General features: G+C 32.7%; 3 protein-coding genes across 8 annotated transcripts; all 3 read left to right on the plus strand.

Annotated features, from left to right (window-relative positions):
• Positions 1 to 1483: 1483 nt before the first annotated feature.
• LOC8284461 (UDP-glucose 6-dehydrogenase 1) lies at positions 1484 to 3662 on the plus strand. Its single transcript, XM_002514640.4, has 2 exons — positions 1484 to 1761; positions 2099 to 3662. The coding sequence occupies exon 2, from the start codon at positions 2118 to 2120 to the stop codon at positions 3558 to 3560; it is 1443 nt and encodes a 480-aa protein (XP_002514686.1). The 5' UTR covers positions 1484 to 1761; positions 2099 to 2117; the 3' UTR covers positions 3561 to 3662.
• A 1061-nt stretch (positions 3663 to 4723) lies between these two features.
• On the plus strand, positions 4724 to 10459 carry LOC8284462 (plant intracellular Ras-group-related LRR protein 7). Of its 4 annotated transcripts, none has more exons than XM_015716618.3 (11): positions 4724 to 4878; positions 5003 to 5136; positions 5922 to 5991; positions 6166 to 6212; positions 6514 to 6622; positions 6810 to 6895; positions 7152 to 7242; positions 8264 to 8349; positions 9025 to 9111; positions 9218 to 9355; positions 9837 to 10459. In XM_015716618.3, exons 2-10 carry the CDS (start codon positions 5038 to 5040, stop codon positions 9326 to 9328), a joined length of 786 nt encoding a protein of 261 aa, XP_015572104.1. In that variant the 5' UTR covers positions 4724 to 4878; positions 5003 to 5037; the 3' UTR covers positions 9329 to 9355; positions 9837 to 10459. The 4 variants fall into 4 exon arrangements, with proteins under 4 accessions (XP_015572104.1, XP_015572105.1, XP_048229380.1 ...); XM_015716619.3 differs by having other exon boundaries at positions 10075 to 10459; XM_048373423.1 differs by having other exon boundaries at positions 10233 to 10459.
• Positions 10460 to 11624: 1165 nt separating this feature from the next.
• LOC8284463 lies at positions 11625 to 15554 on the plus strand. Of its 3 annotated transcripts, none has more exons than XM_048373164.1 (3): positions 11625 to 12834; positions 13184 to 13334; positions 13900 to 15554. In XM_048373164.1, exons 2-3 carry the CDS (start codon positions 13190 to 13192, stop codon positions 15174 to 15176), a joined length of 1422 nt encoding a protein of 473 aa, XP_048229121.1. In that variant the 5' UTR covers positions 11625 to 12834; positions 13184 to 13189; the 3' UTR covers positions 15177 to 15554. The 3 variants fall into 3 exon arrangements, with proteins under 3 accessions (XP_048229121.1, XP_002514688.2, XP_015572089.1); XM_002514642.4 differs by having other exon boundaries at positions 11625 to 12520; XM_015716603.3 differs by having other exon boundaries at positions 11625 to 12320.
• The last annotated feature ends 2344 nt before the right edge of the window (positions 15555 to 17898 follow it).

Here is a 17898-nt window from a genome sequence, read left to right on the forward strand (position 1 = left end):
GTTTTATATATATCTAATTTATTATTAGTCAAATTGAATACATATAAAAGTTTGAAATAAAGTTTAATTTGATCACTAATTTTATTACACAGATTTAATTTAGTCTTTTCTTAAAAAACAATTTGGATGTTTTAGTTCAAATTAATTTTATTTTATAAAAAGCGAGAGTGAAAGTCACTCTCTTAAAAATAAAAAATAATTAAATAAATTTACAATAATATTTAAATAATTAAATAATTGAATTTAATATAAAAATTAATATTAACATACCTTTTAATTTAAATTTTATTATATTCTATATCTCATTTTTATAAAAATCAGAGTTAATTTAAATTAAACATGTAAAGATTTGAATTAAAATGTTTATAAATTCAAAAATGTTTAAGTCGAATATGAGTAATGAAGTCAGTATCGGTGAAATTAAACTTTAACTTTAAAAAATTTTGAAGTAAAAAAGTAAAGGCAGTATGCTATGACATTAGAACAACACCACATTGATAAAAGTGTGGGTTTCTCTTAAGGCTTTAACTGTTATTTTTTTATTTCTTTTTTATTTTAGTTTCCCTATTTACACATGCTCATGATGATTCTGTTGGCTTTCATTTCACTCTAAACCTAAATCACTTTCTCTACGCTTAATTATGGGACACGGGTTTTATTCAACCATTTGTTATTTTGATATATAGTTTTGTTTACATAGTTGGGAGGATTATTCAGAACGTTAGATCATCGCTGAGAGCTGAGAGATATATTTTTGATGTACTTTTAAATATATATTAAGTTTTCAGCGCAATCATTATTAATTGAGAGATAAAAGAAAAAATTTATAAAACCGAATCATACTTTTAATATTTAAAAATCCTAAAACTCGAATTAAACTAAAAATATGTATCTTCATCCTTCAATATTTATAAGTGTGTATAGTAAAATTTTAGTATAGATTTTGATTTTTTATTTTGTTCAATTTCACTTTAGTCTAATTCAAAGATCGGCTTTGTATATATACAAAATTTGAAATTGAACTCAAATAATAATTTAAAAATTTGGTTCAGTTCAACTTTTATTTGTTTTAATTTAAAAATTCAATATCCGCATTAGCCGTAAATTATTTTTGAGTAATACATCCACTCATTATATTAAATAACATGATTTTGGTAATGTCTTGAGCCAATAAGGCAAATTCAGTGCTTTTTTTTCTTAATTTGTTAATAAACAACTCTATTTCCTTTTTGAAATTACAAAATAAAACAAAAAAATCCTTTGTTTCCTTCTTTTTGTTGTCAATTTGTTCATAAACAATTTTGTTTCCATATAAAACCGAAGTTTCAATGAATTGGATACATATATCCAAAACCATGAGTTGTGTAAGTTGACTGTATTTTTTTTCTTCTGTTATTTTTGCATTCAAATATAGGAGAAGTTAGGCAAGAAAAAAAAAAAAAAAAGAAAAAAAAAAAGAAAGTAAAAAGTTTCCTTGTATGCTACTGAAAGTCCCCGTATTGGGAACGTGTTGAACCTTCCAGGGCAGATTTTATATCTGACTTTGCTTAGGTAAGTGAAAGGCACATAGCATAGGTAGGCAAAGGTGGATCCTATACTGGGTTTTGGGTATTTAAGGAGATCTTGGTCTCTTAAATTTCTTCATAATTACTAGTTTTGGTCTCCCTATATTTCATTCATAAGTACAGACCATAACTTCTCACCTTCGCTTTTTCAGCTCCTCGTTTCTGAATCCATTCTTGAAACAAGTACAAGGTCGAGGTAAGATTTCGTTTTCAGGGCTCTTCAGTCACCAAATTGTATTTCTTGTTATTTATTTCCTCTGACTGGTGTCTGTTTTTACTTACAAGGGCTTATGTTTTCAATCACACAAATGATTGCTGTATTCAGATTAGCTGTCTTTTCTGAATAGAGCAAAACTTGCTTCTTTTACATTTTTTGGTACAGAATTGTAAAGGACTGGAGATCTGATTCTTGGAATGCTTTCTTGAACTATGGCCATCTGAAATAGTTTTATATAAGACCCTGTTTTTCCCTTCAGGTTTTCTTTTCTTCTTTTAAAAAAAACAAAATTTAAAATTCTTTTTCTTCTTTTCAGGTTCTTGATAGCTGAAAAGATGGTGAAGATCTGTTGCATTGGTGCTGGTTATGTTGGAGGTCCTACTATGGCAATTATTGCATTGAAGTGCCCCTCGATTGAAGTAGCTGTTGTTGACATATCAGTTTCTCGGATTGCAGCCTGGAACAGTGATCACCTTCCAATTTATGAGCCAGGCCTTGACGAGGTGGTGAAGCAATGCAGAGGCGAAAACCTTTTCTTTAGTACTGATGTTGAAAAACATGTTTCAGAAGCAAACATTATCTTTGTTTCTGTTAATACTCCGACGAAAACTAGGGGTCTTGGAGCAGGAAAAGCTGCGGATCTAACATATTGGGAGAGTGCAGCCAGGATGATTGCTGATGTATCGAAATCTGACAAGATAGTTGTCGAGAAATCAACTGTTCCTGTGAAAACAGCTGAGGCAATTGAAAAGATCTTGTTGCATAATAGCAGAGGCATCAAATATCAGATTTTGTCAAATCCTGAATTTCTTGCAGAGGGCACTGCAATTCAGGATCTTCTTAATCCGGACAGGGTTCTTATTGGAGGAAGGGAAACACCTGACGGTCAGAAGGCAATTCAGGCTCTGAAAGATGTATATGCACACTGGGTTCCAGAAGATCGAATACTTGCAACAAATCTATGGTCAGCAGAATTATCAAAGCTAGCTGCAAATGCATTCTTGGCACAAAGAATTTCTTCTGTAAATGCAATGTCAGCTCTGTGTGAAGCAACTGGAGCAGATGTCTCACAGGTCTCACATGCTGTTGGCAAGGACACAAGAATTGGTCCCAAGTTCCTTAATGCTAGTGTTGGTTTTGGAGGATCTTGCTTTCAGAAAGACATCCTAAACTTGGTCTACATTTGTGAATGCAATGGCCTAGCTGAAGTTGCCAACTACTGGAAACAAGTCATCAAGATCAATGACTACCAAAAAACCCGTTTTGTCAATAGAATTGTTTCCTCCATGTTCAATACAGTTTCTGGTAAAAAAATAGGCATTCTCGGTTTTGCATTCAAGAAAGATACTGGCGACACAAGAGAAACTCCAGCGATTGATGTGTGCAAAGGCTTGCTTGGGGACAAGGCGTGCTTGAGCATATATGATCCGCAGGTGACAGAGGATCAAATCCAAAGAGATCTATCAATGAACAAGTTTGATTGGGATCACCCAGTTCATCTTCAACCACTAAGTCCAAGTGGTGTGAAGCAAGTGAGTGTGGTTTGGGATGCTTATGAGGCAACAAAAGGGGCTCATGGTCTTTGCATTCTGACTGAGTGGGATGAATTCAAGAACCTTGATTATCAGAAAATCTTTGACAACATGCAGAAACCTGCATTTGTGTTTGATGGAAGGAACATTCTGGATGTGGACAAGTTGAGGAACATTGGTTTCATTGTTTATTCTATAGGGAAACCATTGGATCAATGGCTTAGAGATATGCCTGCTGTGGCATGAGGTTTCTTCTCACCTGCAAACTAAACCTTTGTTTAACATACCCCAATTCTATGTTGTTTTTCTTTTCATTACTTGAAGAATAAACTAGAGTTTTTCTTTTCATTGACTCTAAAGAAAGCAAGAAACCTGATTCCTTGGCCATGTTTCATTGACTGATGTGTCACCCTTCATTCATTTTAACAGACATTTTCTTTTAATTACAGAACTTATTGTTCATAGAGACTGAAATAAATATATCTCCTAACAAGAAACTCTTTTGCATATGATATATTAATATGACATTAAGAAAATTCTTTTTCTCTTTTCAGGAAAGAGTTAAATAAAAAATCACAAGAATTTTTTTATTAATTTTTTGAAATTCTATCTTATTAAATGATGGATTAAATAATTACATTTCTCTCCTCAAACTATTTCATATAAAAATTCTTATAGATTTATTTTTGTTGTATAATACTACTCTTGATATCAGTAAGAAATAAACAAAGAAATTGAAAGAATATATATTATAATTCCAATTTATAAATTCAAAGAGAAATTATAAATTATTTTTTATTTATGAAAAGTGAACTTAAAACCTTTATCATAAGTGCAAATGTTTTATTAATGGTAAGATGAAATTATTTTTTAATGCTTAAATTTTAATTCTGCAAATCTAAAATAAAGTGGGTAACCTTTGCAAATATTAGACAGCTTAGTGGCATAATTGTTAAATTGGACAGAATAATCAAATAAACAGATCATAAAATATAATGGCCTATTACAATAAAAATTGATCCTTGTATTTTACTTAAAAATCAAATGCACCTCAAAACTTCTAATTTGAGGCAATTACACACTTTAACTTTTTCAATTTGTAGACAAATTTCAAATGTTTTAGAAATTCATTACACACCTCAACTTAATAATTAATCTCTTATCACACTTTATTTTGTTTTATTTTTTCATATTTGCCCTTTATCTTTTTTTTTTCTTGCTTTCAAATGTTTAGAAATAAATTGATTAAAAATAGCAATTCGTGGATACAATAGATTAAAATAGAAACTTTAAGTTGGCATCAGATTATTTTTATCGTACAAGAATAAGAGTGAATTTATGTATGAAATCATAAAATTATTCATTTTATTTATTTAGTTTGTTATTATTTTTATTTTTATATAAAGCTTAAAGTTATTAAAAAACTCTAGGATTTTTAAAACTCTCCTACGGCTAGACAAGTAAAAGAAGACCAGAGCAGACCAAACCAAACAAAAGATGGCAAGTGTCTGATGTTCAATTAGAGTCAAACAATCCAGCAAAAACCCAACAAACAAAAACGCGGGTATGGTTGGAAGTTTTTGGCTTCTGAGTTGTTGTTTTTGTCCAGGAAATGACGAATCTGTTAGCTTAAACCTCGAATCTTGTCTACCTGTTTTCAATCTGACCATACTTTTAATAAATTGTAGAAAACACTCTGATCAGAAGATAAATTACAAAGAAGATGGGTTGCTGTGCAAGCCAAAACGCTGACTCCAAAGCCAACATGATTGCCCGTTGGCGGTCCACAGGCATTGTTGCTATGCGTGATGCTAAACTCAAGGCAATAGTCCCATCTCTATTGATTTTATTTTATTTTTATGAAATTCTGATATCGGGTTTTTCTTCGTTTCTTTTTTTTTTGCGACTAAGTTTCTAAACCATGATGGGTTTTTCTCAAATTTGCATGATTATTTATCATTATTGTGTTTCATATATGTTACTTTGTGTGTTACTACCCATAATTTTGTTAGGTAGAATTTGTATCAGTGTGTGCAAGGTTATGTATGTGTGTTTGGTAGGTGATTTAGGGCTGTCCAGTAATCTAGTTAAAATGGAATTTAGCTAGTTTCTCCTCTTTTATAGAATGGTTAATTGGATATATATCTGCGTGTTAATTACCTTAAGATTGTATTAGACATGCTAGAAATGATAATATTGTGGTTTATCTTAGAATTGATACTAGACATGCTAGAAATGAGAATACTGTTATTTACCTTGGAATTGATGCTAGATATACCAGAAATGATAGTACTGTTGTTATGATAATGAATTTACACATTGACGGAAGTTTCCATAGAGTGGATATTGCTTAGTAAATAAGACAAACTGATGAAATGAAAATAATCCCCTATCTTGTCTTTCTCATCATGCTTGAGTAATTTAGTAGGACATTTGTATCTGTGGAATAGGCAAGTGTTACTGTGGCGTACATTTGAATGCTGATCGTTTAGATACCATAAACTGATACTACCTGGGGAGGTTTGCTTGTTCACATGGAGTAGCATGATCTGGCTTAAATCATTATTTTTTTTGTTTTGTTTTATTGACTACTATTTTTGTGAACAGACTTTTCCTGATGAGGTTCTTGATCTAGAGAGATGCGTGCGCACCCTCGATTTTACTCACAATAAATTAGGTAATAGCTTATTTCCTTTCTTTCTGTGAAGCGTATAATCAGACAATTAAAGGACCTTTCTGGAGTTTTTTTCGTGCAGTGATTATGCAACTGAAAGAGAATTTCCCTTTTAAGACCTTAATATTTTTGAGGTGTGTAGTCTTCTGGAGTTGATAACTGTATATTTTACTGCAGTTAACATCCCTATAGAGATTAGCAGATTAGTCAACATGCAGCGCCTGGTAAGAGTTACAAACTTCCTTTCTTTGTCTAAAACTTTTGTTTCTCAAAGGTTGTCATTGAGCTGAAAATATTAGTAATGTTACATTATATTATTATGCTTCTAGAGTACACTACTACTGAATATACATACATAGCTGGTATTATTGCCTCCGTATCCATATATTTTATGTCATGATTATGTGACTATAAGCATTGGTATGTTAGATGATTTTATTATATATTGAAGTGGAATGTTGGTATTTGTAACTGAAGCATGCTATGCAAACTTGAATAATAATGAAGTAGCTTGTTCTTTGCCAGCTGTTATCTGATAACCTTATAGAACGACTACCAATGAACTTGGGGAAACTGCAATCTTTAAAAGTTATGATACTAGATGGAAATTGCATCTCTTCCTTGCCTGATGAATGTAAATACTCTTCTCTAAATGAGTAAGAGAATTTTATTTTATTTTCTATTTTGTTTTCTGACATTCATGTTTGTGGATTTTTCTTCATAGTTTTATCCACGAACTTTCATGCCAATCTTCTTTCTTGCATGAGGATATTGGACTAAGTCCTAAAATATTTCTCTTCATGTTTCTTTTTTGCATCTAGTGGGCCAGCTTGTGAGACTTGAGCAATTGTCTATCTCGGGAAATATGTTAATGAGCTTGCCTGAGACAATTGGGAGCTTGCGCAATGTAAGTCATTCAAAATCAATTGATTGTCAAGAGAAAGACTTCAGTTTAAAGAACAAGCATATCAATATATATGAGACCAGCTCTCAGAAATTCACATTTTGGGATAATAGAAATTGACTGAAATTTGCAGCAAAAAGAAGAAGAAGTTGACTGAAAAATGCTTTTCAAAGCTTGTTAACATTTTACCATTGAATCTTCTATTAATATCGTATTTTACAAATTTCATGATCTATTATGGATGTTTTTGGTAATGCAGTTAGCACTTTTAAATGTGTCAAATAATAAGTTAAAGACTCTTCCAGAATCAATTGGAAGTTGCTTCTCTTTAGAAGAATTACAAGCCAATGGTATGATGAAGTACTTATCTTTCAATTTTTCCAATATACTTGCCATTCTCCAGTTTAGATTAATTTTACCTTGCGCAAGATGCATGCATGATTTTTTAGATGTCCGAAGATGCTTGAAGTTTTACTTGATGTTTATGCATGGAAAAATATTGTTATTCACTGCATGATGTAAAAATATTAATTTTCTTTGTAGGACCCTTAATCTCTATGAGGTTCTACATTACCTGTTTTCTTTCTATAGGATGTGGATGGTTATTAATAGAAGTACTGCAAACATGATATGGCACCATAGGCCTGAGATGCGAGTTAGGTCTATTGTTATTGATACAATTGGCTGGGAACGAGGAAATTTTGATGTAAATCTCATAAGCTCTATGAATCATCTAACTTCTATTTCATCATACTAATAACTGAAAATTGAATTGCTAAGGGATTGAATGGTGGAGAAAGAAGATCAGTCTTGTGCATGGTTCTGTATAAAATAAGGAAATACCTGGACATGGATGCATTCTACTCTTCACTAGGAAGAGAAGTAGAATTTATCAAATAGACTAAACAGATAACCAAATCATGTTTGTTTTCTCCTTCTAATAACTTGGATTAATGTGTTGAAACTTCATATTACTTGCTAAGATACTGTCCTGTTTGTTGGCATGCTGATTAATGTTGAGCAACTTTCTGGGTGATAGCGGTAGCTGCTCGTCTTGTTACCTAAAATCATGGCTACATCATCTTTGCACATAAAAGGGTTTTGCCACAATGGATATGTCATAAATTGGTCAATATTTATTTACTCATTGCTGCTAATAATTGTCAGTGACTAGAAATTACATGGAAAGACTTAACAGTATCATCATTATGCGGGCATTGACTGGAAGGGTTCTGATTATGTTCTGCAATGATTTGTATTTAGATTTTGTCTTTTTCTCGGCGTGGTATTTGAACAAGTTGTTTAATGTTGTGATGCTAGATATGAAGAATCCTGTCATTACTGCTTATACTGTTATACCTTTGTTTGCAGATAATTCTATAGAAGACCTTCCAGCATCAATATGCAATCTTGTTCACTTGAAGTCACTTTCCTTGAACAACAATAATGTGAGCAAGGTATTAATGGGTTCAACTCTTATCTGGCTTCCAACCCCATCACCATTATAATTGCCAACTTTTCTGAAGACCTCTTCTAGTTTTACCAATACACTGGATATAATTTGACACAAAAATTTTATATTAACTGGTGTCTGCATTGCAGAGTCTTCTGGATGCAACTTAAGAGTTCACACCTTTTAGGTGGACGCTAGTCCAATATGATTATTGCATAAGAAATAATTGCTAAATGGGTTTAGGTTGGTTGGATGCAGTACTTTCAACATTAAATATTACTTGCGGGTGGTGGTCTCATTGCCCTATCTTCCCTTCAATCTCATGCATATTCTCAAGTTAATATCAAAATTTTTCTAGGACTTCAAATATAGTGCATTTTCACTTTGCTGATCTGTGTCTTACTAGCACTGCAGTTTCACTTAGCTGGTCATCAAGAATCATCTCCCTTGATTTTCTAGGTTCTTCAACTGCATAATAGCATTCAAATGGATTCTGTGAAAAGCATCAATTATTGTATAAAATAATAAAAGTTATTTACTTGTCAGGGTGCAATGTGATATTTATCAATAACAAATGTTTTCCTTTTTTATCTTGTTTGTTTTGGTAAAATATGCTGAGTAGGTTCTATTAGTTAGACATGAAAGGGATTTATTGACATTTTCTTCCTTTGGTTCATAGATTCCTACAAATCTGTTGAAAGAATGCAAAGCTCTCCAGAAAATTTCCCTGCATGACAATCCAATATCTATGGATCAATTTCAGCAGGTAAGCACAGTTTTCAACTGCGTTGTTTATTTATTTTTATAAAGTGCGGAGAAAGAAGTTTTCTTATATATTGCTAGAACTGAAATGCTTAATAAATTGCTTTCAGTTGGAAGGATTTCAAGAGTTCGAAGAAAGAAGAAAGAGGAAATTTGACAAACAAATTGATTCAAACGTGATGATCAGTTCCAAAGGGCTTGATGAAGGCATTGATCTATGATGATGCTTTCTCTGCATCCTTACAAGAGTAAGTTTCATATGGTTATTTGAATCTATAATAATGCATTTTCAGGGTTAGACTTGGTATATACTTGTGTTGGTCTCAAATATTGCATGTCAACATGGTGTCTGGCTATTAAATGTTCTCATATCTTTTTGAGTTTAGAAGTGTTTATTAAGCAACTTTTAGAATATGGATTTTGTCTGGAACTAGTGAACTCTTCTGAATTTATGTTTGCTGTGTGGAACAAACATATATCGCGTATTAAAAAAATACACATGCTGATTTACTGAAAGATCGTATAGATCAGACGATTGATGGTTAATTTGACAGACAAGCAAGCACCTACACATTCTTAAGCGTACATTTCTAAGTTTCTGTTTCAATGCCATGTTTATTTCATTCTCCCCCATGAAAACATGTCCAGTATCTCTTCTTTTTCTTTTTTTCCTCTGCGCCTTTATTAAGTGAAGACATAATTTACCATAGACTGAATTATGTGGAGCAGAATGCACTGCAGAGGTGGACTAGTTGAGGCCATGTCTATTTCTTTGAGGGGATTGCGGCCATGGTTAACGCTAGGGAATTGTGGATGAATCTCTGACAGTTTGCGAATCGATTTTGTACTGCCTTGGGATAAAAAAGAAACATAAATCTTTTTGAATGTTCTGATGATGTGAAATAAATAATAATCCCAGCTGGTTCTGGTTGTAAGGCTGATTTTATTATTTGTCTGTGATGTGCAGGCTTGTACATGCTGCTCGCCCTGTCCAACTATGTTTATTATTATTTCAAATTCCGAATTGTATTCTTAATAGCTGGATTAAGTATGCTGCATTTCACCCACGTTATATTCTTGCATTCCATTCTGTACTGCCTTTCACCTTTGATGCGTTGCTTTCAGTGTCACAAATCTGAAGCCCCGCCGGCTGTGTTTGCCTGCTGAATAGACTAGAAAGCTTCTGCAGTTTAAACTTAAAAACATTATAGACTAATATAAGCCCTTCTGCACTGAAGGAAATTTCTGCAAATATTTTACAATATTGTTCATAGGATGTTTTGAAAGCCTATTCTGAACTGATGACAAATACAGTTGTTTATTATTAATGATGAAGGGATGTTTCATTCTTACTTCTTCTTATAATTATCTCATTTGATTTTTTAGTCCAGCTTATCCTCCTCCTTTCTTCTTTTTATTTTTTTATCACAATTATAACTCAATTATATATATATATATATATATATATATATATATATATATTACATTGATCAGTTATATTCATTTATAGTAAATGTAGATATTTATAATCATCATACTATTGTCTTTTAATTCTAACTGTTGGATAAAATGACTAGCTACTTGAATACGGAAGATAACTTCTTTTATCGGTTATTATATTTTTTATTAGTTTTAAAAATAATAATACTACATAATTCATTTTAGTTTGTTTAATTTTTTTATTTAATGTGATATATAATATTTTTTATAAAATTATTATTAATATTTTGAGGAAGTAGTTTTATAAAAACATTATATATTGTAAGATGAGATTTTTTAATATTTTTTGAAATTTAATTTATCTCTTTTTCTTTTTTTAAGAGGTTATTTAGTTAGTAAGAGAATAAAATGAAAATAAAAATAATTTTTTATTATTAGAGTTTAATTCATTAAAATCACTCTAGAATTGATATACAATCCCACCATTAATAGGAATTATCTATTTTTTTCTCTCTTTTATGTAGTAAATAAATTATAAACAGTTAAACGAGTGAAATAATAACATATCATTTATATTTATATATTTGACACACAATAATAATAAAATTATTGAGTTTTCACTTGAGCATTAAATTAGTTTTTATTTTTATGATCAATATAAAAAATTAATTATTTTTTATTGTTTAATTCATGATCTATTATTAATATTTTCTTGAAGTATTCTCTTTTTAATATATTGAAAAAATTAATTATTACTATTATTTTACTATTAAAATTAAAATAATAAGATCAACCACAAAATGAAATGATGATCGTCTTTCACCGAATACTGAATATGTCATTTCTTAGAAAAAGAAAAAAACACAACTTGTTAAATTTTAATTTCTTCCATTCTAATTTTAATTCTTATTCCAATTTTGGTTCCCCAATCATGCGAGGCCCTAATTATTACAGATGAAATGACATCAGTTGTAATTGTCAGACAGGTATTAAACCGAAGAAAGTTGACATTTATTTGTATTTTCCACCATATGCCACGTGTCGGACACCCTGTATACTATATAGCACAGGATACTTAATAGTTGCCAAATTTAGACTTAGGAGGGGTATTTCTCGTAAATAAATCCTCAAAATTGTGCCATTTTATCCTTTCTCGGACAACCTATTTCGGAAAAAGGATAAACAGTAACCCTAACTTTTTTACCCAATGTCAATCGTTTTTCTTCAACTTCCCGCTAAATTCTTCTGTTCTCCTTAATTGAAGTTCAGAATTCCATTTCTCCTCTTTTTTCTCTATCCGTTGCTCCCAATTTTAGCTCTATCTGTTTTTGCTGTCAATTTCTAGGGTTAGGGTTTTTAAAATTTTCAATGTATTTTAATCGCAAGATCCGTCAAATTACATTGTGAATTAAGCAAATTCGAGTCCTGGTTTTCATTTTTGTTGTTAACATCTGTCTGATTTTGTAGATTCTTTTTTGGGGGTGATTTTCGATTTTCATTGATAAGATGTATTTCACATATAGATCTGTTAGATCTTGCTTTATCATTTTTATGGGTTTTTAATTTTATTTAGCGGGTTGGTTGTAAAATTATATATTTCTTCACGCTTTTGAAGATCTAGGGTTAGATAGGGATTTGGCTTTTAATAAATTCTTTTTGGGGGGTAAATTCGGATCTTGTTCCTCGATTGCGTGTAATATTGAGCTCAACCTGTCGCATTTTAGCGATCTGCAATTCCGTTTGAACAAAAGTTTTTATTTTCTTTCCCCCAAGGTAAAAAATTATTAGTTTCTGGACAATTCTATTTGCGCGTATTTTCTTTCATTTAGTTTCCTAATTTTACCAAATTGCCCTTGAGCAAAAAAAAAAATTTCGGCCTCGCATTTCACTGGCCCCACTTTCCTACATAGTACGATAGTAGTAATAATAATCATGGAATTCGGTGCATGGTTTCTTCAATTCAAGATCGATGTGTATGTAACTTGATTGCTGGCAATAGAACAGAACCTCTTTTACATATTCGTTTTATTTGGTGCTCTGACTTGACGTTCTCTTTCCCACCAACGGTTTTTATAGCGCGTGTCTATTAGGAATTCTTTGCTTGCTTGTTTGTTCGAGTATGTTTGATCAAGGATGTAATTTATTGTGAAGATGCTTTAGATTGGGTTTTAGACCCAGCATGAGGCGTGACTGCTGTCCCTATCTGAGCCTTTTGATTTGGTTAGAATTGGATGAGGTTATGCGTGCTTCATTGCAAATCATATGTTGTAAGCTGAACCTGTGAAAGGTCATACATTTTTGTCTTTTTCTTTTTCTGTCAGGAAAGTGGGAAGTCAAATTAAGAGTTGAGCTTATAGTAAATAATAAAAGCTGTACTGCTGAGAGAGATGAGATGGTGACATTTTCAGGGTGGTTGTATTATCAGTTTCTACTAAGATGACAGTAATATATAATGTTTTTCTGGTTCTATTTTTCTATATCATTATGAGCCTTTATGCATTCTTCTGTGTCATTAGATGTCTGCTTTTAGTTCCAGTTTTGTGCATTCTTCTTGGTGCTAATTATGATCGATTGGTCGTCACCTCTTCATCCCTGTGTTCTGCATTCGTTAATTGATTTGAACTTTTGGAATGCAGTCAAACATGGTACAGAAAAGACCTTTCTATAATGAGGAATTGGACAGCATATCTTCCAAACACCAAAGACAAGTGGAATACAATAATCAGCTTGTTTCATTTCCAGAATTTGTTCCTCTTAAGTTTGCTTCTTCAATAAGTTATACTCCAGGTGAGAGGAGGTTATATGATATCTAATATGTAATACATTGTTTGTTTTGAGGGATTTGAGGGGAAATGAGGAGACTTCAAAGGAAATAAATCTAGTGTCTTTATTTGGCATTCAAACATTTTTCAGTGTAGACTGTGGTCTGCTACAAATTGCGTCCCTTCGCTAGCTCCTTTTTTAATGCCTTCCTCCTTTCTTAGTGTGATTGACAGTGCGATAGTGCTATTAAGAAGCTTAGGTTTTATATCTTGTATCAACTACTATCTGAGTCTGTCCTCTGACTGTCAGTGGTCTGTGTTTCTGAATCTTGGCTGTAATGATTTATCAAATGCTGAGACAATTTGATCGGAGTTTCTCCATATTGTTTTTACGATAACACTGATAGTATAATTTATTATTTGGTGAAGGTGAGTGTGGACTCACTGAAACATACTTGCTAGATGTAATATGCTAGAAGGGTTTAGAAACATTGTTCGTGGAAAAATTTTAAACTCTTCCTGGTATACTTTTGGTACTACTGAAGAGAGTTCAGATTCTGAGGTCCCGCTGTGTATATCTTGTCCTGCAGATTATCTTAGTCCTGAGCATCCGTTAAGGACAGGTACTCACCATCAGGGTTTATATTCTTTACTTTTGCATTATCCTCCACAAGAAGCAGTTCCAATTGGATCAAATTATCAAGCTGAGATTCCAGAATGGAGTCCTCATGATAGCAAGAGTAAATTAAAATCCTCAGGTACACCTGGAGTGATTCTGGATGCCAACCTTGCTTCTGGGGAGAAAGATGAGAATAGACTAATGGGTACTTGTGTCATTCCAATGCCTGATTTCAAATGTATTGACGAGGTTGGAAATGTCAAGAATGATTGCAGTTGCCTGGATGAGGGTTCTATCAGATGTGTCAGACAACACATTTTAAAAGCAAGGGAGAAAGTTAAGAGAGTCCTTGGGATGGAGAGATTTAAGGACTTGGGGTTCTGTGACATGGGAGAGGCAGTTTCAGAGAATTGGACTGAGGAGGAAGAACAATTATTCCATGAGGTTGTATTTTCAAATCCCGTGTCACTGGGCAAGAACTTTTGGAGCCATCTTTCTGCTGCTTTCCCTTTTCGAACCAAAAAAGATATTGTCTGCTACTATTTCAATGTCTTTATGCTTCAAAGGCGAGCTGAACAGAACCGATGCAAGTCTATGAGCATTTATGACAGTGATAATGATGAGTGGCATGAGAGTGATGATTATGATGGCAGCAAATGTGAAACGACGGAGGAAGACGAGGAAGACGAAGACTCTGTCGAGTCGTCTGCACATAAAGATAATTTGGATTATAATCAGAGCCAGAAACATGATATAAGTGTGCTAGATGAAGGTGCTGAATATTATGCTTTTGATGACTTGGAAAATTTGGATTTTGGTTCTGACAGGGACATCCCCAACTTCTTAGAAACATGTCCAATGATGTCATTTGATGATTGCGGTTCCAATCTGAAGTCTCATCTCCTGGAGAAGCTTCCTTCTGATGAGATGCTTGATGAAGAAGTTCAGGATGTTTCGTGGACATCCTCTATTTCTTCACCAGGAAGCCGTGTGAAGGCTGACAGTGACGATCTTTGGCCATGTAGTTTTAATGAAGTAAGCTGTGGAAGTGGCAAAACTCATTTTTCAGAATCTTGCGACGTTAAAATTTGGGATGCTGGTTACATGATATGCCCTAAAAGTAAAGTCGACCTTTTACCTACTTGTAGTATGATTGAAGAGGTATTTGGAGATGGATCATGGAACTACAAAGGCAAGAGATGCCGAGAGCCTGAGTTAATGCTGCCAGTGGTTACCTTTAAAAAGTGATTTAAAAGCACTCGCAATCAAAGGCTTTGGCTCGAGTCCACTGACACAATAAGCTTTTCCTTGTGGGAAGCACCAGAAGTGTCCCATTTTCTGACCAAAAGAACGTGAGAGAAATTTTCCTTTGTACATTAATATGGTGGAACATAAAATGGAACCCTACCTTTCACTGTAAAATAATGTCTTTAGAAGATTGGTTCGAGCTTAAGTTAAATGTATAGTTTGAACCGGTATTTAGGACCTGCAATTTCCCAGGAGCTTAATACAGAAGTCACAGTTTAGGGGTCTCTCCCTTGATAAAATGTTTGTAATTAATAGCTATCATGTAATATTTTAATATTTATCTTTGCATTTAATGGAGAGATGATATTCTAGCAGCAATTACATTCTCATTTCAGCAAGAATCATTACAGCTCAAGTATTTCTTTTCCAAGTAATTTTAATACGTGTAGATCATCAAAGAAATCATGCAGCTGGTTTTCTCAGCATCTAGTGATGAAGACAAAATTTCCTACGTCAGAAACTGGATTCTGAACTGGACAATAACTAAAGATGACGGGTACCCATTTTTTCCCATGCTGATCTTTCCCATATCAAATCAGCACTTCTGTTGGCTTTTCAATCTTTATGTAAAACACGTTGGAGCCCCAAAACTAATTAAATTATTCTATCACAAGTATTCTTGTGTTCTTTTCTCAAAACTAGTGGCATTTTGACTCACTTCATTATGTTTTCTGTGACTAATCCTCTGTACATTTTTGAAAATTTTTGTATGATTTTGAACAAGCTTCTACTTTTCAAATGTGATCCCTCCATTTTTTTTCTAGTGACTCATGATGTAAAGCAATATCTTTAAAAAGAAGTTGTAATTTATAGGTAGTCAAAACAGCTGAAGTGGGAGTACACACTTCTTCATATGCAAGAAACAGTAGTGTGGAATATGTACCCTCAGCAGACATGAATGCTCTTTGTTTGACATATCATATGGAATTCAGTCTTTTCTACTCTTTTGGAAACCAACCACTGCAGTTTCTTTTGCTTACTAATGAGAAAGAGATGCTCTTTACTAATTTTAATTTCTTAATTTTTTCTTTTTTTAAATTAAGTGCACTTGTTTGCAAGTTGTGGGCATGGAATAGTGCAATTCCTATAGCATCTAGTAGTGCATTTTGAAGGAAAGTCCCAAGTCTAATGGCCATTCTTTCCATTGTTGAAGCTTTGTGATCTTTCTCTTTAACTAATGCAAAAGCAAGCCCAACATGTTTGACACTCTTTTGAATTGGAGAGATTAATTTCATCAAAGCTGGAGTGTACTATTAATTCTAAAGTCTAGTAGCTGATTATACTATTCCTTACAATATTAACCACCAGTTTTGTTGGCACATTTTCTGCATCTAGAGGAATTAATTCCTGTTGGAAAAAAATAAAATAAAAGCAACTAATTTGAATAATGCTCCACATTTTACCATTCAAACACTAGGCTGCCCATGAAATATATTTTCTTTCTATTTTCACTTAACTGGGTTCTAATCAGGACTCAATTGTAAAGACCTCACAGTTTCAGAGACTACTCAAATTCAATTACTTCAGAACACATTAATACTATTTAAAGATTCTCAGGTAGAGTCAGTATTAGCTAATCGTGTTAGTAATTGAGTTTTTATCTTCTTCAAACAGGGTGAAAAATTATTTACAGATGAACCAGGAAAGGCAATTTGGAATCGTGGAATCCACCAAGAGAGAAGGAGAGATCTTAAATTGACTTGGAAAGATTTTCAGAGTTCTTCTTTGTCCTTGAAGGTTTCTTCTAATTTTGCAAACTAAGTATGATGCTCTCATTGTTAAAAAGAACTGGCAGCTGGCGCCTTTATTATACTAATGCAAGGTATTATATATATATAATATATATATATTCTCAATCTAGATAGCTAGCATCTTCTCTTCTTCTTCTTTTTTTTTTTTATTGCTGTCAGAGCCACCTTGAAGGAGCACATCTCAGCATGCTTGTAAAATCCTTTTTGAATAATTTTATCGTACGAGTCATTTGTAGGAACCCAATTAGTCCACAGATGCACTTATCACAAAAAAATTGTGGCTAATGCTTTGTGGGTTCTCAACAGAAAATGGGCATGAACTACACTGATCTGATTAATTGAGTTCTACATTTTGTTAGAAAAGTAGGTGAGTGGAGCAGAAAATGAATTCTAATTACCAAATAGACTTACACCATGTTCTATACTATAGTTCTGTGCATAAATGTAAAAGGTGAAATGGATGATTAGAAAAATGTCAAGTGCTATGGATTTTAGTATAAAAATTGACCTCCATTGATGATAGTGAAAAATTAATAATGGTATTATTAAGTGGAAAGGAAAGCAACTATACATGTCATTGCATGGAGCCAATCTTTGATTCTATCAAACACCCACATGGCTTTGGATAAGGGATATGCAAATATATATATATATATGCATAACTCATACATATCTAGAAAAAAAAGAAAGAAAGAAAGAACCCAACAAATAAACAAAGGTAAGAGTGGTAGTGCTGGTGTGCTAACTCCAAACTACCTCTACCATCCAAAAAAAAACAAGCTTGGTAAGAATTGGGTCCCATAGTAACAGTCTAATTTTACATGAAATAATTATAATAAGTATTTATTAATTTTTTTCAATTTTTCATATCCACCCTTTTTGAGTATCCCCTAAGCATTGCTGGTGCAAAC

The sequence above is a fragment of the Ricinus communis genome, chromosome 4, assembly GCF_019578655.1.
Source record: "Ricinus communis isolate WT05 ecotype wild-type chromosome 4, ASM1957865v1, whole genome shotgun sequence".
NCBI classification, from domain to species: Eukaryota; Viridiplantae; Streptophyta; class Magnoliopsida; order Malpighiales; family Euphorbiaceae; genus Ricinus; species Ricinus communis.

What these genes read in the sequence shown, in the direction of transcription:
- LOC8284461 (XM_002514640.4), top strand. Translation starts at nt 2,118, where the DNA reads ATGGTGAAGATCTGTTGCATTGGTGCTGGTTATGTTGGAGGTCCTACT.
- LOC8284462 (XM_015716618.3), top strand. Translation starts at nt 5,038, where the DNA reads ATGGGTTGCTGTGCAAGCCAAAACGCTGACTCCAAAGCCAACATGATT. An exon ending in CAATTGGGAGCTTGCGCAAT is followed by an intron (nt 6,896 to 7,151) that starts GTAAGTCATTCA and finishes TTGGTAATGCAG; the next exon opens with TTAGCACTTTTAAATGTGTC. An exon ending in AGAAGAATTACAAGCCAATG is followed by an intron (nt 7,243 to 8,263) that starts GTATGATGAAGT and finishes CTTTGTTTGCAG; the next exon opens with ATAATTCTATAGAAGACCTT.
- LOC8284463 (XM_002514642.4), top strand. Translation starts at nt 12,494, where the DNA reads ATGGTTTCTTCAATTCAAGATCGATGT. An exon ending in CTTCAATTCAAGATCGATGT is followed by an intron (nt 12,521 to 13,183) that starts GTATGTAACTTG and finishes TTTGGAATGCAG; the next exon opens with TCAAACATGGTACAGAAAAG. An exon ending in TTCAATAAGTTATACTCCAG is followed by an intron (nt 13,335 to 13,899) that starts GTGAGAGGAGGT and finishes CTTGTCCTGCAG; the next exon opens with ATTATCTTAGTCCTGAGCAT.